The sequence below is a fragment of the Salvelinus sp. IW2-2015 genome, linkage group LG18 (assembly GCF_002910315.2).
Source record: "Salvelinus sp. IW2-2015 linkage group LG18, ASM291031v2, whole genome shotgun sequence".
Lineage (NCBI taxonomy): Eukaryota > Metazoa > Chordata > Actinopteri > Salmoniformes > Salmonidae > Salvelinus > Salvelinus sp. IW2-2015.
In genome coordinates, this window is record NC_036858.1 from 45467638 (window position 1) to 45488762 (window position 21125).

At 40.9% G+C, this 21125-nt stretch overlaps 1 protein-coding gene across 1 annotated transcript in view; it reads left to right on the plus strand.

Annotated features, from left to right (window-relative positions):
* Positions 1 to 18760, plus strand: part of LOC111977354 (inactive phospholipase D5) — a 53541-nt gene extending 34781 nt beyond the window's left edge. The window contains exons 3-10 of the mRNA XM_024006739.2: positions 6394 to 6586; positions 10760 to 10868; positions 11919 to 12043; positions 12936 to 13133; positions 14079 to 14215; positions 14402 to 14567; positions 14784 to 14874; positions 15065 to 18760. Coding sequence (XP_023862507.1) covers positions 6394 to 6586; positions 10760 to 10868; positions 11919 to 12043; positions 12936 to 13133; positions 14079 to 14215; positions 14402 to 14567; positions 14784 to 14874; positions 15065 to 15339 — 1294 coding nt within the window. The 3' untranslated portion in view covers positions 15340 to 18760. The remainder of the gene's footprint in view (positions 1 to 6393; positions 6587 to 10759; positions 10869 to 11918; positions 12044 to 12935; positions 13134 to 14078; positions 14216 to 14401; positions 14568 to 14783; positions 14875 to 15064) is intronic.
* The last annotated feature ends 2365 nt before the right edge of the window (positions 18761 to 21125 follow it).

Here is a 21125-nt window from a genome sequence, read left to right on the forward strand (position 1 = left end):
TGCCAGAGCTGACCTCTGCGGGACGTGCCACCACAGGAGGTTGGTTGCACCTTAATTGGGGAGGACGGGCTCGTGGTAATGGCTGGAGCGGAATAGGTGGAATGGTATCAAATACATCAAACACATGGTTTGATGCCATTCCATTCGCTATGCTCCAGCCATTCTTATGAGCCGTTCTCCCCTCAGCAGCCTCCACTAGGTGCTACAGCCATCGCCACCAAGAGGTTTACCCAGTCGACAAGTTCTACCCGAGAAGACGACCGCCATCACCTAGCCCGTACGACAGCCATGGCGGGCGTTTCCCCAGCTGCAGCACATATGACAGGCAAAGTCACAGAGGAGAGCAGACTTCGAGACACCACTCTCTAACACCACCGTGTACACGCCATGCACACACACTTTACAGAGACAAAGGTACAGGTAAACAAACTGTAGCTGGATATGACAGCTGATCTTCAACTGCCTGTCCTGTGGCCAAACAACGAAAAACGAACAATGTCAAATGCTACTGTGCAGATCCACACAGTCATGCTGTCCCCCACTGGACTTTGGGCAGTCCCCATTACCGGGGCACAGGCTGGTTACATTGTCTAACCATTTCAGAGACTTTGGTGTGAAGTACACAAAAAACAAATGTACAAAAAGACTGAAAGACAAAACAAGCACTTATGTTCTATGTTGTTACGTGACTATAGAAATTAAGCTACATTGTTCCCAAATTTGACAGTTTTCTACATTGCTGTTCTGAAACATGGAAGTTTCTTTTCCCACGGTAAGAGTACTATGGGACCTTTATTGTGACAACATCATGTGTGGGAATCTTATTTTGAAATGTTATTCTGGCTCTTGGAAGAGGAGCAAAAGTTCATGGGTAATTCTTCCATGGGAGAAGGAACCACACTCTTGCCTAATTTTTCTACATTTACGTCATTTAGCAGACACTCTTATCCAGAGCAACTTCCAGTATTTTATTTGGGGGGGGGGGGGGGGGGGGGGAGTGCATACTGCTCCCCTGTGGGAATCAAAACCACAACCCCGGCGTTGCAAGCACCATGCTCTACCAACTGAGCCACATGGGATCTTGTCACATATAAATTGTGTAGCACTCCGACATTAAACATTGAGTCTAACGCTGAAGTCGCAGTGTCCCTGGTTAACATTCTTATCACTGGCCTTACACTATGTTTATGTACTTCATACGTGACATTATACATGTAAGTCCCCACAAAAATATTATTTTCATGTCATATAGTGTATAATGAATCAAGGGGCATAAGCACAGTTTGTCAAACATGTATTTTTGGCTACTGAGTACCAGTGCAATCAGTCTCATAGGCAGTCGGTCTATGCACCCAGTGCCCTATAAATTAACGATCTGTTTATTTTTTTCTGGCAGACCTTCAGTCGGTAGCATCCAAGACACTCTACCTTGGTCATGTACTTACAGTAACCAGACAGTCTCAAAGTTCTGCCAGCATCTGGAGTGTGAATGAATGAATTGTCTAAGCCACAGCAGTATTGTAACTCAACGAAGCCCCAGGGTCAGGCCCAGGCCGTGATATTCTTACATTTTTTTCCGGAAATTTATCCTCATTTCTCTGTATTTGAGTTATTTCTCAACAATATATCAGAGACATTTCTAATTGCATTACAATAATGCATAATAACAATACCTTTTTTATGACTTTTATAACAAGCATATCTAGTCATTCATCATGCAGTTCCTTCAGAAAGTATTCAAAGCCCTTGACTTTTTCCACATTTTCTTGTGTTATAGCCTGAATTAAAAATGGATTAAATTGAGATTTTGTGTAACTGGCCTACACACAGTACCCCATAACGTCAAAGTGTAATTATGTTTATTTTTATATTGAAATGTATGAATTAAAAATGAAAAGCTGAGATGTCTTGAGATTGTTATATCAAGTATAAATAAGTTCAGGAGTAAACATGTGCTTAAAAAGTCACATAATAAGTTGTGTAGACTCACTCTGTGTGCAATAATAGTGTTTAACATGATTTTTGAATGACTAATCTCTGTACCCCACACATAAAATTATCTGTAAGGTCCCTCAGTCGAGCAGTGAATTTCAAACACAGATTCAACTACAAAGACCAGGGATGTTTTCCAATGCCTCGCAAAGAAGGGCACCTATTGGTGGATGGGTAAAAAATAAGAAAGCAGACATTGAATATTCCCTTGATCACGGTGAAGTTATTAATTACACTCTGGATGGTGTAGATCAATACACCCAGTCACAACAACTACAAAGGTACAGGTGTCCTTCCAAACTCAGTTGCCGGAGAGGAAGGAAACGACTCAGGGATTTCACCATGAGGCCAGAGTTTAATTGCAGTGATAAGAGAGAACTGAGGATGGATCAACAACATTGTAGTTACTCCATAATACTAACCTAAATGACAGAGTGAAAAGATGGAAGCCTGTACAGAATACAAATATTCCAAAACATGCATCCTGTTTGCAATAAGGCATTAAAGTAAAACTGCAAAAAATGTGGCAAAGAAATTTACTTTATTTCCTGAAATCAAAGTGTTATGTTTGGGGTAAATCTAACACATTACTGAGTACCACTCTTCATCATTTCAAGCATGGTGGTGGCTTCATCATGTTATGGGTGTGCTTGTCATCGGCAAGAACTAGGGAATTTTTTAGGATAAAAAGAAACGGAATGGAGCTAAGCACAGGCAAAATCTGATTGTCTGGTTTCCAATAAACACAGGGAGACAAATTCACCTTTCAGCAGGACATTGACCTTAAACACAAGGTCAAATATACACTGGAGTTGCTTACCAAGACAACATTGAATGTCCCTGAGTGGCCTAGTTATAGTTTTTACTGAAATCAGATTGAAAATCTATGGGAAGACATGAAAATGGCTGTCTAGCAATGATCAACAACCAACTTGTCAGAGCTTGAAGAATTTTTAAAATAATAATGTGCAAATATTGTACAAAAATCTTAGTGACTTTCCCAGAAAGACTCAAAGCTGTAATAGTGGCCGAAGGTGATTCTAACAGGTATTCACTCAGGGGTGTGAATACTTACGTAAATTAGATATTTCTGTATTTCTAAAAACATGCTTTCACTTTGTCATTATGAGGTATTGTCTGTAGATGGGTAGGATTTTTTTTAAATGTAATCCATTTTGATTTCACACTGTAACACAACAAAATGTGTTATAAGTCAAGCGTTATGAATACTTTCTGAAGGCACTGTACATGGGTAACATTCACAGAGCCTTGGATGCTGCTATCAAAATAGCTTCTACCATTTAACATGGCAGTCTGCTCCAGTCTGCTCCAGAAAAAACAGGTTTTTAGACATTATTTACCTAAGTATTCAGACACTTTGCTATGAGACTCAAAATTGAGCTCAGGTGCATCCTGTTTCCATTGATCATCCTTGATGTTTCTACAACTTCATTGGAGTCCACCTGTGGTAAATTCAATTGATTGGACATGATTTGGCAAGGCACACGCCTGTCTATATAAGGTCCCACAGGTGACAGTGCATGTCAAAGCAAAAACCAAGCCATGAGGTCGAAGGAATTGTCCGTAGTGCTCCGAGACAGGATTGGGTCGAGGCACAGATCTGGGGAAGGGTACCGAAAACTTTCTGCAGCATTGAATGTCCCCAAGAACACAGTGGCCTCCATCAGTCTTAAATGGAAGAAGTTTGGCACCACCAAGACTTCCTAGACCTGGCCGCCCGGCCAAACTGAGCAATCGTGGTAGAAGAACCCGATGGTCACTCTGACAGAGCTCCAGAGTTCCACTGTGGAGATGGGAGAACCTTCCAGAAGGACCACCATCTCTGCAGCACTCCACCAATCAGGCCTTTATGGTAGAGTGGCCAGATGGAAGCCACTCCTCAGTAAAAGGCACATGACAGCCCACTTGGAGTTTGCCAAAAGGCACCTAAAGGACCCTGACCATGAGAAACAAGATTCTCTAGTCTGATGAAACCAAGATTGAACTCTTTGGCCTGAATGCCAAGTGTCATGTCTGGAGGAAACCTGGCACTATCCCTACGGTGAAGCTTGGTGGTGGCAGCAACTCAACAAATACAGGTGTGCCAAACATGTAGCGTCATACCCAAGAAGACTCAAGGCTGTAATCGCTGCCAAAGGTGCTTCAACAAAGTACTGAGTAAAGGGTCTGAATACTTATGTAAATGTAGTTTTTAAGTTTGTTATTTTTTATGAATTTGCAACAAATTCTAAAAAACAGTTTTTGTTTGTCACTATGGGGTATCCATTTTAGAATAAGGTTGTAACATAAAATGTTGAAAAAGTCAATGGGTCTGAATACTTTCCAGATGCACTGTACGTGAATTATGGATCCTCCACCTGCAGTCCAAATAACACACATGGCTGCACATGGGGAGTGTGGGGTAATTCGCACTGACTGTGAATAAATCAATGGACTGCCTTAGTGCAGAAACAAATGTTCTTCTTATTCTCATTTTACACTAACGTGCTTGCTGTCTACAGGCATATAGAATCCCCATGCATGATTTTCTGAGGGAAATGGGTTGTGTTTATTGTTTTTTATTAAGATTACGTGTTCCCCTTACCTGGTTTTCCATTTCCCTGCTTTTTTCATTATGTGATAGTTATTATGAGCGATCTGTCCTATTTGCTGTGGTGCCCCTTTCGTATTTCTAATTCTAGTGGTAAATAATGCATGGAGTGATAATGCATGCTATTTTCAGTGTTTGTTTATTGCATGTTATTGCATTTGGCAATACATGTTTTAGAGATTGAAAGCTAGCAGAATAATCTACAATACTTTGTTGATCCTGACCTAAATCAATCCAAGTTCATTTCACATACATTTATTTGACTACCATGCTCTTTGGGATATGTTGTGCTTTCATTATGGAACATTTGAACAGCTCAGTGTCCTTACCTTACCATATTCTTCATCTTTCTCCAACATCGTGACCTGAATAAAGTGGTTAGTCAGTAAGTCAATGTTTCTGTCTCATCACCTGTCAGTTCAATATTGTCAATATTCCATCAGCTTGCTGAATCAACCAGGGCCAGGAAATGAATTGTTGTCTGCGTTCACCATTCACTGCGTTCACCCCATTACTGCTTTATATGATTTACTGTGTTTTCCTCCAATATTGAACCAATTCCCAGCATGAAGAATGTGTGCTCAGCATTGGATCGGTATGAATCAATGACCTGGCAAGATAAAGCAGGAGCCATTCAGGCTTGATATAGCATGCAGTGTGTCTAAAGTACTCATCCTGACACATTAAATCCAATATGTTTACCTGCCGGGCTAGAATGGGGTTTTAAACATTAAGGACAGCAGGGAACAATTCTTTGTCACCCAAATGACACGATAGCTGGACTGAACTTTCTTGGAAAATGTGGCACATTCTTGGAAGATTGCGTTAAATTAGCTATGATCAATTAGTTATGATGTTTTTGTGGCATAGCACACAGTTTGACGTGCATTGTGCTGCCTATGCATATTAAAATAGATACTTCGGTGTCGGTTAGGACTGTGTTGCGTGTTTGTTGTCAGGTTGCCTGTTTCAATAAGGCCTGGATAAATTACTGGAGACACAATAGAAACAAGTACATAAAGTGTTTCTGAAATGTATCGGTAGGGTAAAGAAAAACTACGACCTGGGTTCAAATTCTTTAAAATACTTTAACTGTAATTAATTGAGCTTAACTGGTGCAATGGAACTAATGGAATAATCCCAAAACTGCAAACCCTGTCCATCCAAGCAGACTGAATCTACTGCTTGAAGTATTTCAAAGAAAACAAGTACTATTTGAACCCAGGCTTGATGACTGACTATTGGTCTTCGGACTTCACTGGCTGGGTATAGAAATATTTTTGCCATTAATGTCTCATTTCCATTACATTTATGATACTAAAATTCACTTTACTTGAAAGCATATGGGGAGAATGATGCCCTTGAAAATGTATTAAAGTTCAGTAAGAGCTCTGCCATGGTGTTCTTGTTAGAAGGCAGTTCAGCCACTCTTCTATTCACCCCTAAAATCTATCTCAGTGATAATGCCCAGACGGAAAGTGTTCTCAATCTCAAACATAGTGCAGGAGGTAATCATAGGTGAAAGTCAATGAAAATAATCAAATTTTTACAACCTTCCTTGGCAGCTGCACAAGTTACGGATGATTCTGTGGCTAATACAGACGGACATAATTGGCTCTTGAAGACTCAAACTACACATCAATGTGCTGTAAATTCATCTGTTAGAAAGAACCTTTTGGGGGATTATTTAATGAAAGTTCTCTGGCTTTCAGGTCTTTTTCATTACAAACCTGAAAAACAGCCATTTGTCTTTATTACATGGGATGTTTTTCACTCTTTTACAATCACAGGGTAGTGCTTGTGGAGAATATTCCAGAAGATGTCACCTTCTCTGAGAATGGTACGGCCCACCTCAACCTCTCTGCTGGGCTGCACAGCCTACTGGACCTGGCCGTGGCTGGTCGTTCTGTGGAGATTGTGTCACCACAATGGAACCTGAACTCATCTGACACTGAATCAAGCTTCCTACCATCTTCTAGGCAGGTAAGCACAACAACCAATCAGGTAGCCCCCCAGGCCAAGTGAGTCATTAGAAGGGTTCGATTGGCCATCTGGCAATTCTGGCAAGTGCCAGATGTCCGAACCATTTTTTTCTTGGGTAAGCTGGTCAAAATTGAAAATAAATATGTTTATATAAACAGTATAAAAATAAAACAATGAAAAAGGTGACATGGCAGCCCATTGGCCTGTTAAGTAAAAAAAATAAAGATTTTTGCATAATTTCTCTGTTATCCTAATCTATAATGAGCATTTGGCTGAACAGTTGGCTGAGGTCACACAAACGCACATTCAAAGTCAAACGAGACATCAGCAAAAAGACCCACTCCGACCCCATCATCAGTTAGACAGCCAAGATCATGGATCGTAGGAAACGGAAAGGGTGCCTATAAATGTAGAAAGAGCACATTCTACATTGTAATTTCACTCAGAAATCGTATTTTTGGGCCGTCTAAAACCATGATTTGGTCAAACATGAATCCTGTAATGAAAGTGTCTGCCCTGCCCCTGCGCCTGTGCCCTCTCTGGGGCCTGCTGCTGTTCTTGGGTTGCATGTTTCTTCACAATATTGTTTTGAACGATCGTTTTGGACTGATGCCCAACTGAGCATTCTTCTCAATGCTTCGTCAATGAGCGCTGATAAAGATTTCATCCAAGATTACATGACTAAAACATTTTTAGGACATTACATTTACTGTTGGATGAATACATGGCTACTAGCAGTGGGTATTATATTTATCTATTATATTTATATTTAGTTAGAGATCTAGTTAATGTGTTGAACCACATGTTTTATTTGCATATGATATTAGTTAGTGCACATAAAGATGTATGTAATTAATCTCTATTGAACCTGAATTATTTTTCTCCTATTTTCACATTAAAATATAGCAACTATAGTCTAATTGTCAATTGTCTTGCCATTCACTGGTACGTGGGTTATCACACCTAGCCATAATGCTTACTTTACGTTGCAGTGTTACTAATGGTCTTTTTCTTGTCAGCAAAACCAGATGCTCATAACTGTTCTTTGACCTAGAATACAAAATGACATATTTTTCACCTTATTCCACCTGCTTTGACTTGCTTTCTATGAGAAGCTTCAAAGATCAGCCAGTGAAAATCTCACTTTTAAACGTTCATATTCTGTTAACTAATACCCAAATAATGTTGTTGACTCATCCTATACCTGTATTTGTGGCCAATGCATACATTGGAGAGAAAAAAAACTCTAAAATATCCCCACCTCAATCTTTTATCTCAAACAGACTGTTTAAAAAATGCTTGCTGCATGATGTCATCCTCCTGAGGGGGATGAACTGGCCAATCAGCAGTCTAGAGGAGGATGAGCTGGCCAATCAGCGGTCTACACGTGTGAATATTTTTTATGACCGGTATACGCCCACACCATTCTGTTGTTTGGGGTACGCAGCACCATTCCAACACAGAAAAGCTGATTTTTAACATGCTTAATTAAAAACATTGGGAAAGAAAACATTTTCACTCAGAAAACATTTTCACTCATATTGTAAATAAGTAGAGGTCCTATTTCATAGAAATCTGGAAACACTGGACAGTTACTTTAAGCCCAGTCTTATCCATACCTCACACATTGTATTTATAGACATATGCAGGCTAGGTATGTCCTCTTTCTGCCAGAATGTGCCATTAGTAGTCCTAGGTTGCAGGCAAAGCTGAGCCCATCCACTGTGTTGGCACACAGGCAGACTCCAAAACAGCTGACAGCCATTAGCACCCAAACAGCCCTGCTTATACTGAGGTTAAACTTACACTTGGGTTTGGCTAAAATGGCAGCCTTGAGTTTTGGACAGCCCCTTGTATCTACCCACTGGTGTTTAGTTAAACTGAACAAAAATATAAATGCAACATGCAACAATTTCAAAGATTTTACTGAGTTACAATTCATAGAAGGACATCTGTCAATTGAAATAAATTCATTAGGCCCTAATCTATGGATTTTACATGATTGGGAATATGCATCTGTTCGTCACCAATGTCTTTAAAAAAAGGTAGGATCGTGGATCAGAAATCCAGTCAGTATCTGGTGTGACCACAATTTGCCTCATGCAGCGCAACAAATCTCCTTTGCATAGAGTTGATCACGCTGTTGATTGTGGCCTGTGGAAAGTTGTCCCACTCCTCTTCAATAGCTGTGTGAAGTTGTTGGATATTGGCGGAAATTGGAACACGCTGTTGTACATGTCGATCCAGAGCATCCCAAACAGGCTCAATGGGTGACATGTCTGGTGAGTATGCATGCCATGGAAGAAATGGGACATTTTCAGCTTCCAGGAATTGTGTACAGATCCTTGTGACATGGGGCCATGCATTATGATGCATGACAATGGGCCTCAGGATCTCGCCACTGTATCTCTGTGCATTCAAATTGCCATAGATAAAATGCAATTGTGTTTTTTTGTCTGTAGCTTCAGCTTGCCCATACCATAACCCCACCGCCACCATGGGGCACTCTGCTCACAACATTGACATCAGCAAACCGCTAGCCCACACGACCCCATACACGCTGTCTGCCATCTGCCCGGTACAGTTGAAACCGAGATTCATCTGTGAAGAGCACTCTTCTCCAGCGTGCCAGTGGCCATCGAAGGTGAGCATTTGCCCACTGAAGTCGGTTACGACTCCGAACTGCAGTCAAGTCAAGACCCTGGTGAGGACGACGAGCACACACATGAGCTTCCCTGAGACAGTTTCTGAGAGTTTGTGCTGAAATTCTTCAGTTGTGCAAACTCACAGTTTCATCAGCTGTCCGGGTGGCTGGTCTCAAACAATCCCGCAAGTGTAGAAGCCGGATATGGAGGTCCTGGGCTGGCGAAGTTACATGTGGTCTGCAGTTGTGAGGCCGGTTGGACTTACTGCCAAATTCTCTGAAACGACGTTGGAGGCAGTTCATGGTAGACAAATGAACATTCAATTCTCTGTCAACAGCTCTGCTGGACATTCCTGCAGTCAGCATGTCAATTGCACGCTCCCTGTGGTATTGTGTTGTGTGACGAAACTACATTTTAGAGTGGCCTTTTATTGTCCCCAGCACACGCTTAACCTGTGTAATGATCATGCATTTTAATCAGTTTCTTGATATGACACACCTGTCAGGAGAATGGATTATCGGTGCCAAGGAGAAATGCTCACTAACAGGGATTTAAACAAATTTGTGCACAACATTTTAAAGAAATAAGCTTTATGTGCATAGAGAACATTTCTGGGATCTTTTATTTTAGCTCATGAAACAACACTTTAGATTTTTATTTTTTGTTCAGTGTAATTAGTGTCATGCCTAATTGCTCGCCTTGGCAGTTTGACCCGAAAAGGTGCCTCCAGGCTATGCAAAACTAATCGCTTTAGCCTGCAGCAATTGTTTCCTGTGCTCCACTGAAATGAAACCTCAGTTTAAAAATGGACAGGGGACCTGAATGTGTAACATGTTATTTCAGAGCATGGCTATGCTTTATGCTCCCTGAATATGTATACTCATGTGTAGTGGTATATCCCTGAATGTGTATCCTCATGTGTAGGGGTATATCCCTGAATGTGTATCCTCATGTGTAGGGGTATATCCCTGAATGTGTATCCTCATGGTGTAGGGGTATATCCCTGAATGTGTATCCTCATGTGTAGGGGTATATCCCTGAATGTGTATCCTCATGTGTAGGGTATAATCCCTGAATGTGTATCCTCATGTGTAGGGGTATATCCCTGAATGTGTATCCTCATGTGTAGGGGTATATCCCTGAATGTGTATCCTCATGTGTAGTGGTATATCCCTGAATGTGTATCCTCATGTGTAGCGGTATATCCCTGAATGTGTATCCTCATGTGTAGCGGTATATCCTGAATGTGTATCCTCATGTGTAGTGGTGTATATCCCTGAATGTGTATCCTCATGTGTAGCGGTATATCCCTGAATGTGTATACTCATGTGGAGGGGTATATCCCTGAATGTGTATACTCATGTGGAGGGGTATATCCATGAATGACGATTTGGAGAATTGGACACTGCTCGTATGTAATTTTCCCACCATGTTAGGAATTTTCGAAACATCCCCTATAAAACACATCCAGTACACACCAGAATGTGATGACCTATGGTGATGCTATTGATTGTGTTCTTGCTTACAGGGTCAGGCTTTGCTGCAAAGACTGCAGGGGCTGAAGAAGAAGGGAGTCAATTTGAAGATAGCTAGTGGAATGATCGACTCTGTAGAGCTCAAGAGCCTCTCTCGTCTGAGTGAGTCATGATGTAACCCACAACAACAGAGTTACAGCTACATTTACTTTCCATATACAGTACCAGTCAAAAGTTTGGACAAACCAACTCATTCCAGGATTTTTCTTTATTTTTACTATTTTCTTAATTTGTTTGAGCCAATCAGTTGTGTTGTGACAAGGTAGCGGTGGTATGCAGAAGATAGCCCTATTTGGTAAGAGACCAAGTCCATATTATGGCAAGAACAGCTCAAATAAGCAAAGATAAATGTGCAGTCGCAAAAACCATCAAGCGCTATGATGAAACTTGCTCTCATGAGGCCCGCCACAGGAAAGGAAGACCCAGAGTTACCTCTACTGCAGAGGATAAGTTCATTAGAGTTACCAACCTCAGAAAGTGCAGCCCAAATAAATGCTTCAGGCTGTGTAAAGGCTTTTCGACCAAGAAGGAGAGTGATGGAGTGCTGCATCAGATGACCTGGCCTCCACAATCACCCAACCTCAACTCAATTGAGATGGTTTTGGATGAGTTGGACCGCAGCATGAAGGAAAAGCAGCCAACAAGTGCTCAGCATATGTGGGAACTCCTTCAAGACTGTTGGAAAAGCATTCCATGTGAAGCTGGTTGAGAGATTCCCAAGAGTGTGCAAAGCTGTTATCAAGGCAAAGGGTGGCTACTTTGAAGAATCTCAAATATAAAATATATTTGGATTTGTTTTACACTTTTTTGGTTACTACATGATTCAAATGTGTTATTTCATAGTTTTGATGTCTTCACTATTATTCTACAATGTAGAAAATAGTAAAAAATAAAGAAAAACACTTGAATGAGTAGGTGTGTCCAAACTTTTAACTGGTACTGTATATTGCCACTTTTTATAGAAAATACTGTGTATATCATTACTATTGGTAGTGGAAATTACTTTTATTGCAGCGCATTCATATAGTCTTGACACTTACCCTCGAGGAGGGACATTACATCATGACTCCCATCTTACACACAATACTAACATACATCAAATGTTGAGATTTCTATCTCTGTCATTTTCTGTGTCTTTTCCCACCTGTGTAGGTGAGGTGCACTACATTAACATGACTGCCCTGACCAAAGGCTTCCTGCACTCTTCTTTCTGGGTGGTGGACAGGAAGCACATCTACATCGGCAGTGCCACCATGGACTGGCGATCACTGTCTACGGTATCTTAGTATATTCACTACATTATTTCATCTACTGTACCTGTGTATATTTCTGTAACATTTTTACCCAATTCAATGAGACCACCTATGAGGTTCACCTCATCTTGACTATGTTCCATACCTTGATTACGTAAACCCTTTTACCAACCAATTGTGTACACAGAATCTGTTTGATTTTTAGTTCTGATATTTGACAGGTATGTTGAGGCGACTGTGTACAGCCATCTTCTCTGGTGATTTGTCCAATGACTCAGCAATAAATATTTATTCAAACACTGCTATTTACCCTAGGAGAACAGCATACATTAATTGGCTCATGTTGCACAAACATACTGAATAGGAAACAAATGCACCCTTATAGTTGGCAGAAAACTGAATTAATTGAGTAGGGACAAAAAGGAAATGTGGACATTCTTTCATGTGCTGCTCAAAGCTGGAAAAGTACAACAGTTCATTAAAGTGTGACCCCATTCACTGTACCTAGCCTGCCTATCTTTAGCACTTCTCTGAAAAAAAACCTTGCTTGAAAAGGGCATCACTTGAAAAACCCAGCTGTGAGAGGGGATAGGAGAGGCCTGGTGATTGGAAGTGCCTGGAGGACTATTTGCCTTGTCCAGGGCCAGAAGAGGGCAGGAGAGGATGGGGGGGTCAGAGCTGAAGAGGCTAGAAGCACTGAGCTGTGGAGGGGAGACAAGAACAAGGGAGAAGGGTAAATGGAAGTATGGCGAGTAGGAGATGGAAGGAGAGGACAGGGTGGGAATGGAAGTAAAGGAGAAAGGGGGAAGGAAGAAGAAGAGGAGATGGGTGGAGAAAGGGTAAAGTTGGGTGTGGGTGAAGTTCCTGGGGGCATGTGCTAACATCTTACAACATCTGTTGCTTTGTTGTCTCTTAGATGAAAGAACTGGGGATCATCATCTACAACTGTAGTTGTCTGGCATTGGACCTGCACAGGGTATTCAACCTCTACTGGCAGCTGCAGTATAAGGACTTTGTACCGTCCATCTGGTCCAAGAGGCTGAGTGCCCTGTGGAACAAAGATGAAAACCTCCCACTTCTCTTCAACAACACCAAGGCTGAGGTCTTTCTCTCTGTGAGTAACATTCTCACCCATGGCTTTATACTTAAGGCCAGGAGTTTGTCCTGACGATGTGACCTTATAACAAGGGCCTTGAGTTTTTCCATGTCTGGTTATATAGTCAGGGAAAAACTCATGCCGTTACTAATGTATCAATGTTTTTTTTTATCACTCTGAGAGACAAGCTCATCTTTATATTCGATTAATTAATACCGTTCTGAGATTAGGAATTCTGTGGTTTTTTTCTTGCTAGCAATAAGAAATTGCCAATATTTATGGGTACTATATGCCTAGCGAAGACTTTTCTTGGCTCCAACCTTTTCATTAGTCCTGATATGATGTAAATATTTGCAACGTCCTCCCACAGTTGTAATAACTTTCAAGAGAGGTGACGGTTAAGTGGAAAAAGTTATTTCTTATACAGCTCGCTATAACTCATCAGTTCGATGTTTTATGTATGCTGACTGGATGAAAGATGGCATTGCTTCCAACAGAAAACATTTGGTTGGCTCGCTATAAATGAGGCTTGCCCATCCCTTCATGTCGATTAACATTTCTGAAATGCAGAGGAGCGTTAATCATTGGAGCTATTGATAACAATCCATGTGAACCGTGATCTGTCATTGTTCTCATCACACACACCCACATTCTGCTTACACGCAGAGAGGGGGGTGAGACATATCAATAAATAAATAAAATCGAGACAGGATCAGTTCTAGGGAGATACAAGTAGAGAGAAGGTAAAGCTGCTGTTCGAATACTAATGACCTCTTTAGAAATCATCATTTTACTCTTAGAGAGGCTGTGACAAAGATATACTCCAAGAAGTGTGGTGATGATGATGACGACAATGACAATGATTGATTGCATCTACAGTATATAGCCCTGGCATTGACATGAGGGCTTCAGTTCTCTACTCTCCACTGATTTTAATAAGTGTCTGTTATCATTTTGCGGCAGAGCTCTCCAGATGTCTTCTGCCCTAAAGACAGGACCAGAGACCTCGACGCCATATCCTATGTGATCCAAAAGGCCAAGAGGTTCATCTATATATCCATTACAGACTACCTGCCTCTCACTAACAGGAATTCTCACAGGTGAGCAATCTTTAATACTGACAGCACCTGATAATCTTATTGTTAGCATTGTATCACATGCCCATTTATACAACACAATGATAACTGATAGAATGAAACTGATAGGATGAAACTGTGTAACTGTGTGTATAATTACCAGTCATTACCAAGCAGATAAGTGTTTGTCACTCTTTGTTACCGGGACAGATACTGGTCAGGTATAGATGGGATGCTTCGGGAGGCCTTGATCCTGAGAAACATCAAAGTGCGTCTGTTAGTAAGCTGCTGGGAGCAGACACACCCCCTGACCTTTAACTTTGTGTGGTCCCTGAAGACCTTGTGTATGGAGCTCCCTAACTGTTCACTGGAGGCTGTGAGTGTGCACCTACAATACATTATTGGACACCACACACCTACATCCTCATTAACTGGATACAAATTGTATAACATCACTCCTCATGCCTATGTTTTCAGGCACATCATACCTATATTATAATCTCTACTGTACCTGCAAACCTTATGTACTGTATATCATGTAAAACATATTCATCACTACTGCTAAGCCAGTCCTTCTGTGTGTTTTGTGCAGAAGTTCTTCAGCACCAGGGAGCAGAGAGATGGCACGCTACAGGGAATCAACCATAACAGATTCATAGTGACAGACAGTGCTGTGTACATAGGCGAGTTTACTTCCATGAATTTCAGATGACTAATATGTATTTTTCGAATGAACGAATGCTTGATTTGTTTATTCAATTATTGGTCTGTCACTGGTTGGTGGGTTGATTAGTTTGCTTGTGAGGTCTTTGGCTAGTACTTTTTAATCTATATTTCTGATTAATGCTTTGGTGGGTGTCTGTTGTCCCATAGGGAACTTTGACTGGGTGGGGAATGAGTTTATGTTCAACGCTGGAGCAGGCATGGTGATCAGTCAGGCAGAGGGGCTGAAGGAGAGGAACTCAACGTTGGTGGAACAGGTGAGGGCTGCGTTCCAGCGGGACTGGTATTCACGCCACACCATGAGCCTGCAGGCTAACAAGATCCCAGTCTGCAACAAGCACCAGCTCAACCAACTGGCACATCTCAAAATCACTCAACCACCAGAGAGCAGTGGGAGTCAGGAGAGTCCCAATGGCTCCTTCTGAATCCAAAGACATGTGGTGTGTTACAAGACTGTTTTATGCAGGCTTTAAGAGAAAAATAACTGTTTGAATGCTGAAATCGGTTACAACTTGTTTTTAGGTAATATTTGTTTTTCTATCACGTCTGCTGTTTATTTCATCCTCTATGACTGTTTCTTACATAAGACATGGGCAGGGAACTGATGAAATTAATATATTTTCTATTGATTGCCAAACCTAAATATAGTTAATTGTTTAATCCATTTTACCAATAATGTCATCATTTATCACAACCCTTTAAAACCCTCTCTGACCAAAACACAGTTGGAGCAGCATGGACAGTATTGTGGAGATACAGTATATCCTATACAAATCTATACTCCAAGGATGTTTACCTTGTGTCTTCAATATTCATTTTTAAAGTGCAGAATTCCTTCAGCCTCGACCAAATGAACAGGTGCCATTTGTCAGTTGGACAACAGCTGATCAAACAAACCGAATGGGAAAATAACAGACTACCAGAAGCATGTCTTGATCTCATCTGACTCATAAGCTTTCGGGTGTTTATTGTTGCAGAGTACAGACAATTATGCTCCATTGGCATCAATATATTTTGGTATTGCATCTAAAATCCTGTTTTGGTATCAACTAGAATGTATACTTGATTATGTTTAATATCACCATGCCAGGGGTTGATCTCGGAATCTTAACTAAATTTCCAGGATTATGATACATTAACCAATTTTAAGATGAAAAAAAACGTTGCATATTTTATTCTATTCTGTATATTGTCTTTGTTGGAAACACTCAAAAGGGTAGAACTAGATATGTATTCAACTTTAAATAGAGCTTTAGGCCTCTTGTGTTGTTTTAACATGATCAAGAAATTGATCTATTACTGAATTTTTTATGAAATTTACATTTCTGTAAAAAGGTGTCTTGCTTCCTTGATTATATTGGAAAGTATTGAAAACCATCACTACAGAAACACAACTTCTCTGGGCTTTACTTAGTTTGTAAATGGATATGCTACCATACCACTGTCATATGCTGTCATATGATAAACAGAGAAACAGCAACAGAGGTCGATAGCACACTAACGTTGGAAGGTGCTGAGCTGCCATTTAAGGTCTAAGGTATTCGTTTGGTCAAGTGACAAGACTAGACAATGATTTACCTAATGGAATATTGGAAATTGATTCCCACGGTCTTCATGGATAATTGGGTTTCTTTCTGGTATAACTCAGCTGGAAAAAGGTGTCTAACGAGTGGTACAACTGTAGCTCTCTTTGGAAGCAGATGTTGACTTATTTACCAGATATTGAAAAAACAGTTGTTGGAGGGGATTTCAGTCAGTAAGATCAATAGCATGAATTTTTAAAGACTGCTAGACACCATTTCCAGTTTCCCCTAAGGACATGTTTTGAAATAAGACCGCATGCATTGCTTAACTTAACACTGACAGAGAAAATAACCACAGCATCTCTTTACATCACCCGCATGATACAAGCTTTGCACCTGATCATCAAAGATGATCAACTACAGGAGTTGTTAACATCTTTTTATGATTATGTCACGCCAATTAATAAATTCTGTATGTAATAGCCTATCTGTGGTGGTTTATGGGCATTATACTTATATTAATTGTAATGTCTTATATCTGTATTTTCATTGTCTTTTTACAGTAATATAATGGGACAACACTTTCTCTATGGTTACAGATGGTTCTCTTTGCACATAATCTGTTTTCATTGGGGTTCTTTTATATCTGTACCTATTTTGATACAGGAAAAATATTAATAGTAGACTGACAAAATAACAATGCACTTCCTGAAAATATTTTGTCAGTGTTAACCAGAACATAAATGTAGCATTAACAAACGTCTATGATGTACACTGCACTTGTGCCAGACAATGTTCTTAAAATAGTTTAATCTGAGAGTAAATATCTGTACAACAATTTACCCTTTAACTATGTCCTCTTATCAAAAAGAGGGAGTCAAATGCATCTGGCTGCTTTTGGTGCAACAGTCCAGAGTGGGCTATTTTGAATATTGTTTAAAGAGTATCTCAATATTGACTCTGTTTAGGGTGCTCTTTGTCACTTTTTATCACTTATTGCTGACAAATCTTCAGTCACTGTATTACTCTTGATGTAGCAATGCTGGGATTAACATTTACATATTTTGTCATTTAACAGACGCTCTTATCCACAGCGACTTACAATTACTAACCTATACTTCGAACCCATTAAGAACAGATCAGAGCAAACCAAATTTGGGGCGAGTCCCAGATACAATCTATAAACTGTACCTGACTAACTGTTGCCACCTAGAGTTAGTTTGAGGAAAGGCTATTCCTCTTACCTGCAAACAGGCACAAAAGATGTCTGAAATGATTAAATTGTGGATTAGACAGATATCCTACATTTGATTAGAATTGTCTCCTGTGTTGTTTTCTCAAGATGTTACATTAGATTGGTAAATCCACAGTAGGCCAACATGTCATAGGCTACTACTGACTGGTAAATCTGTTCATTAAAGGTATGATTGTAATATTAAAATAATAATTGGAAGGATAACACTGTGGTCAAGGTAACCACACAGTTCATTCAAAAGCACATTGCATCACATCACAACATTGAAGATGTTAATTTCACTACCGTCTATTAAAGTACAATTACTACCCTCTGGAGGACAATATGTCCCACCAATTGATTATACACTGACTGCACAAAATATTAAGAACTCCTTCCTAATATTGAGTTGCACACCTCGGCCCCACGAAGCGTTCCACAGGGATGCTGGGCCATTCTGACTCCAATGCTTCCCACAGTTATGTCAAGTTGGCTGGATGTCCTTTGGGTGGTGAACCATTCTTGATACACACGGGAAACTGTTGTGCGTGAAATACCCAGCAGCGTAGCAGTTCTCGACACAAACCGGTGAGCCTGGCACCTACTACCATACCCCATTCAAAGGCACTTAAATATTTGATCTTGCCCATTCAGCCTCTGAATGGCACACATACACAATCCCTGTCTCAATTGTCTCAAGGTTTAAAAATCCTTCTTTAACCTGTCTCCTCCCCTTCATCTACACCGATTGAAGTGGATTTAACAAGTGACATCAATAAGGGATCATAGCTTTCACCTGGATTAACCTAGTCAGTCTGTCATGGAAAGAGCAGGTGTTCATAATATTTTGTCCAATCAGTGTACATTATGCTATCTCTGTTTTGCATCTAATTTGCGCAATTTCGGCATACTCACTCCTTGTATGCCCTGCCTTATTGAACTGTATAGTACAATAGACAGAGCCTTCTTTTAAAATGATAGAATTTCAAAATACAAAAGGAATGTATATTTATTGTATAACCATTGTTGATGCCTGTATCTAATTGATACTTTTAATTTGTACTCTTAATAAAAAGTGTTCTGACATTGTATTGTGGTTTTATTCAGAGCCTGTACATGTCACTGTCCAGTCCAACCTCAGTGACTATCCATTTCAGATTACTTGTGATTTAAACTGTGGGGGTTTAACCTATGAACTAATTAACCCTATCTCAAGAGTGGGGATGGTGAGGGCTCTCAATCCTGAAACTAGGCTAAGTATACTGACTCAATCACCCTATTCAGGCATAGAGGGAGCTCAGTAGCCTCGTAATTAGCAGACTGATTACCGCCAGAGAGGAAGAGGCAAAGTGAGAGACTCCACTCCCGTCAAAATCTGCCTATGCAGAACAAGTGGGGACGGAGATCTATGAGAGAGTGCCGGATTTGGTCAACTGAAATTTGTATTGCTAATTTGCTGAGTGAGGGTTATTTGATCAAATAGAAGTTTCGTAATGTTTAGGTTGTTACGAATATACTGATATAAGTGGATGCATGTTAGTCTGAATACCAGTCCACTCCTTGTTATTGCTTTGGCACATGACATGGAGTACAGGGAGTGGATTAGGTAAAGAGACTGGTACCCAGGTTAGACGCACATGGCATCTCGGCAACTTTTCCTTCTTTTTTTCAAGAAAAACGATTTTATATCGGAGTTGTTGGTTCACACGCATATCTGGCCTCTCATTGGCTAGAATGTTCCCACCTCCTCCCACCTGCCTTTTCCGCCTTTGCAACAACAACTCCCATTGTTAGGGTGGAGACAAGACCATCTCATCATTATATAGAGTATGGTCAGGTTCCCCTGCTCAGATGTTGCATACATCAACCAATGGTTGTGTGCCACGTTATCGACCGACAGATTACTATTGCCGTGTTCACATGCAAGTCGGAACTAGGAAACTCTGAAATGTCAGACTTGCTAACTGGTTGTAGTTATACACGTGCCACGTTCAACCAGTTGGCAAGTCGGACATTTACGAGTTTTCTAGTTCTGACTAGCAGGCGAACACGGCATATAACATGATGTGGCTAGCTGATACTTAAAATGTCTGTCCAGGTGTTGTAAGATCTGGCATGCGTCAGCAATGCCTGGGCAGAGGAACACACCCTATCTCTGTTAGAGCTACACTGATATCCATGTAAGTTCAGTGAGCTCAGGCGGCTTGCGAGGCTAGGTGCGCTCCCTCTGCTCAGGTGAAGCGACGTCACCCAACAACCAATGGGCGAACTGTGCCGGTTCATGCTGGGATCATAGCTGAAGAAAGTGTCCCAGCGCCCCCAAAAAATGACGCTTCTGACTGAAGTAGAGTCACCAGGTGCGTTCCCGAAATGCAGGGAATTGAGCAGTGCTATAGTTGGTCCATAGATGGTGAATAAATTAAGATAGTTCACTCAGGCCGATTACCATTTAAAAAAGGTCAGTTCTGGTCTGCTTAACAGGGAGATTATCTCTTAGACACCAATGCAATAGCAGCTGGGTCTGGTCTGCTTAATTCATTGACTGTAATGTAACCAGTTTCAGTTTCTGGTTGGTCTCCACCACCTAAAAGGCTCTGCATGGTCAGTCCAATGTCTGTAGTAGCCCTACAGCATTTATTGTGATATGGCCTCTGCAGAAGTCAGGGCATTCCAACTTCTTGCTTTTCACGGAGCAGAGCAGAGCTGTTGTGAAGGAAGTTGTCAAGGAAGTGAGTTTCTGTTTATACAGGACCTACCGCCCCCACCTACCGTCAACCAAACAAATCAAATCAAATTGCATTTGTCATACGCGCCGAACACATCAGGTGTAGACCATACCGTGAAATACTTATTTACAAGCCCTTAACCAACAATGCAGTTAAGAAAAATAAGAGTTAAGAAAAATATCTACTAAATACTAAAGTAAAAAATAAACAATAAAATAACGAGGCTATATATAGTGGGTATCGGTACTGAGTAAATGTGCGGAGGTACAGGTTTGTTGAGGTAATTGAGGTAATATGTACATGTAGGTAGGGGTAAAGTGACTATGCATTGATAATAAACAGCGAGTAGGAGCAGTGTAAAAAAAAAGTGTGGGCGGGGTCAATGCAAATATTCCGGGTAGCCATTTGATTAGCTGTTCAACAGTCTTATGGCTAGGGGGTAGAAGCTGTTAAGAAGCCTTTTGCACCTAGACTTGGCGCTCCGGTACCACTTGCTGTGCGGTAGCAGAGAGAACAGTCTATGACTAGGGTGGCTGGAGTCTTTGGCAATTTTTAGGGCCTTCCTCTGACACCTCCTGATATAGAGGTCCTGGATGGCAGGAAGCTGGCCCAAGTGATGTACTGGGCCGTACACACTACCCTCTGTAGCGCCTTGCGGTTGGTGATTAGGCCTACCACCGGTGTGTCTTCGGCAAGATAATGATGGTGTTGGAGTCGTGCTTGGCCAC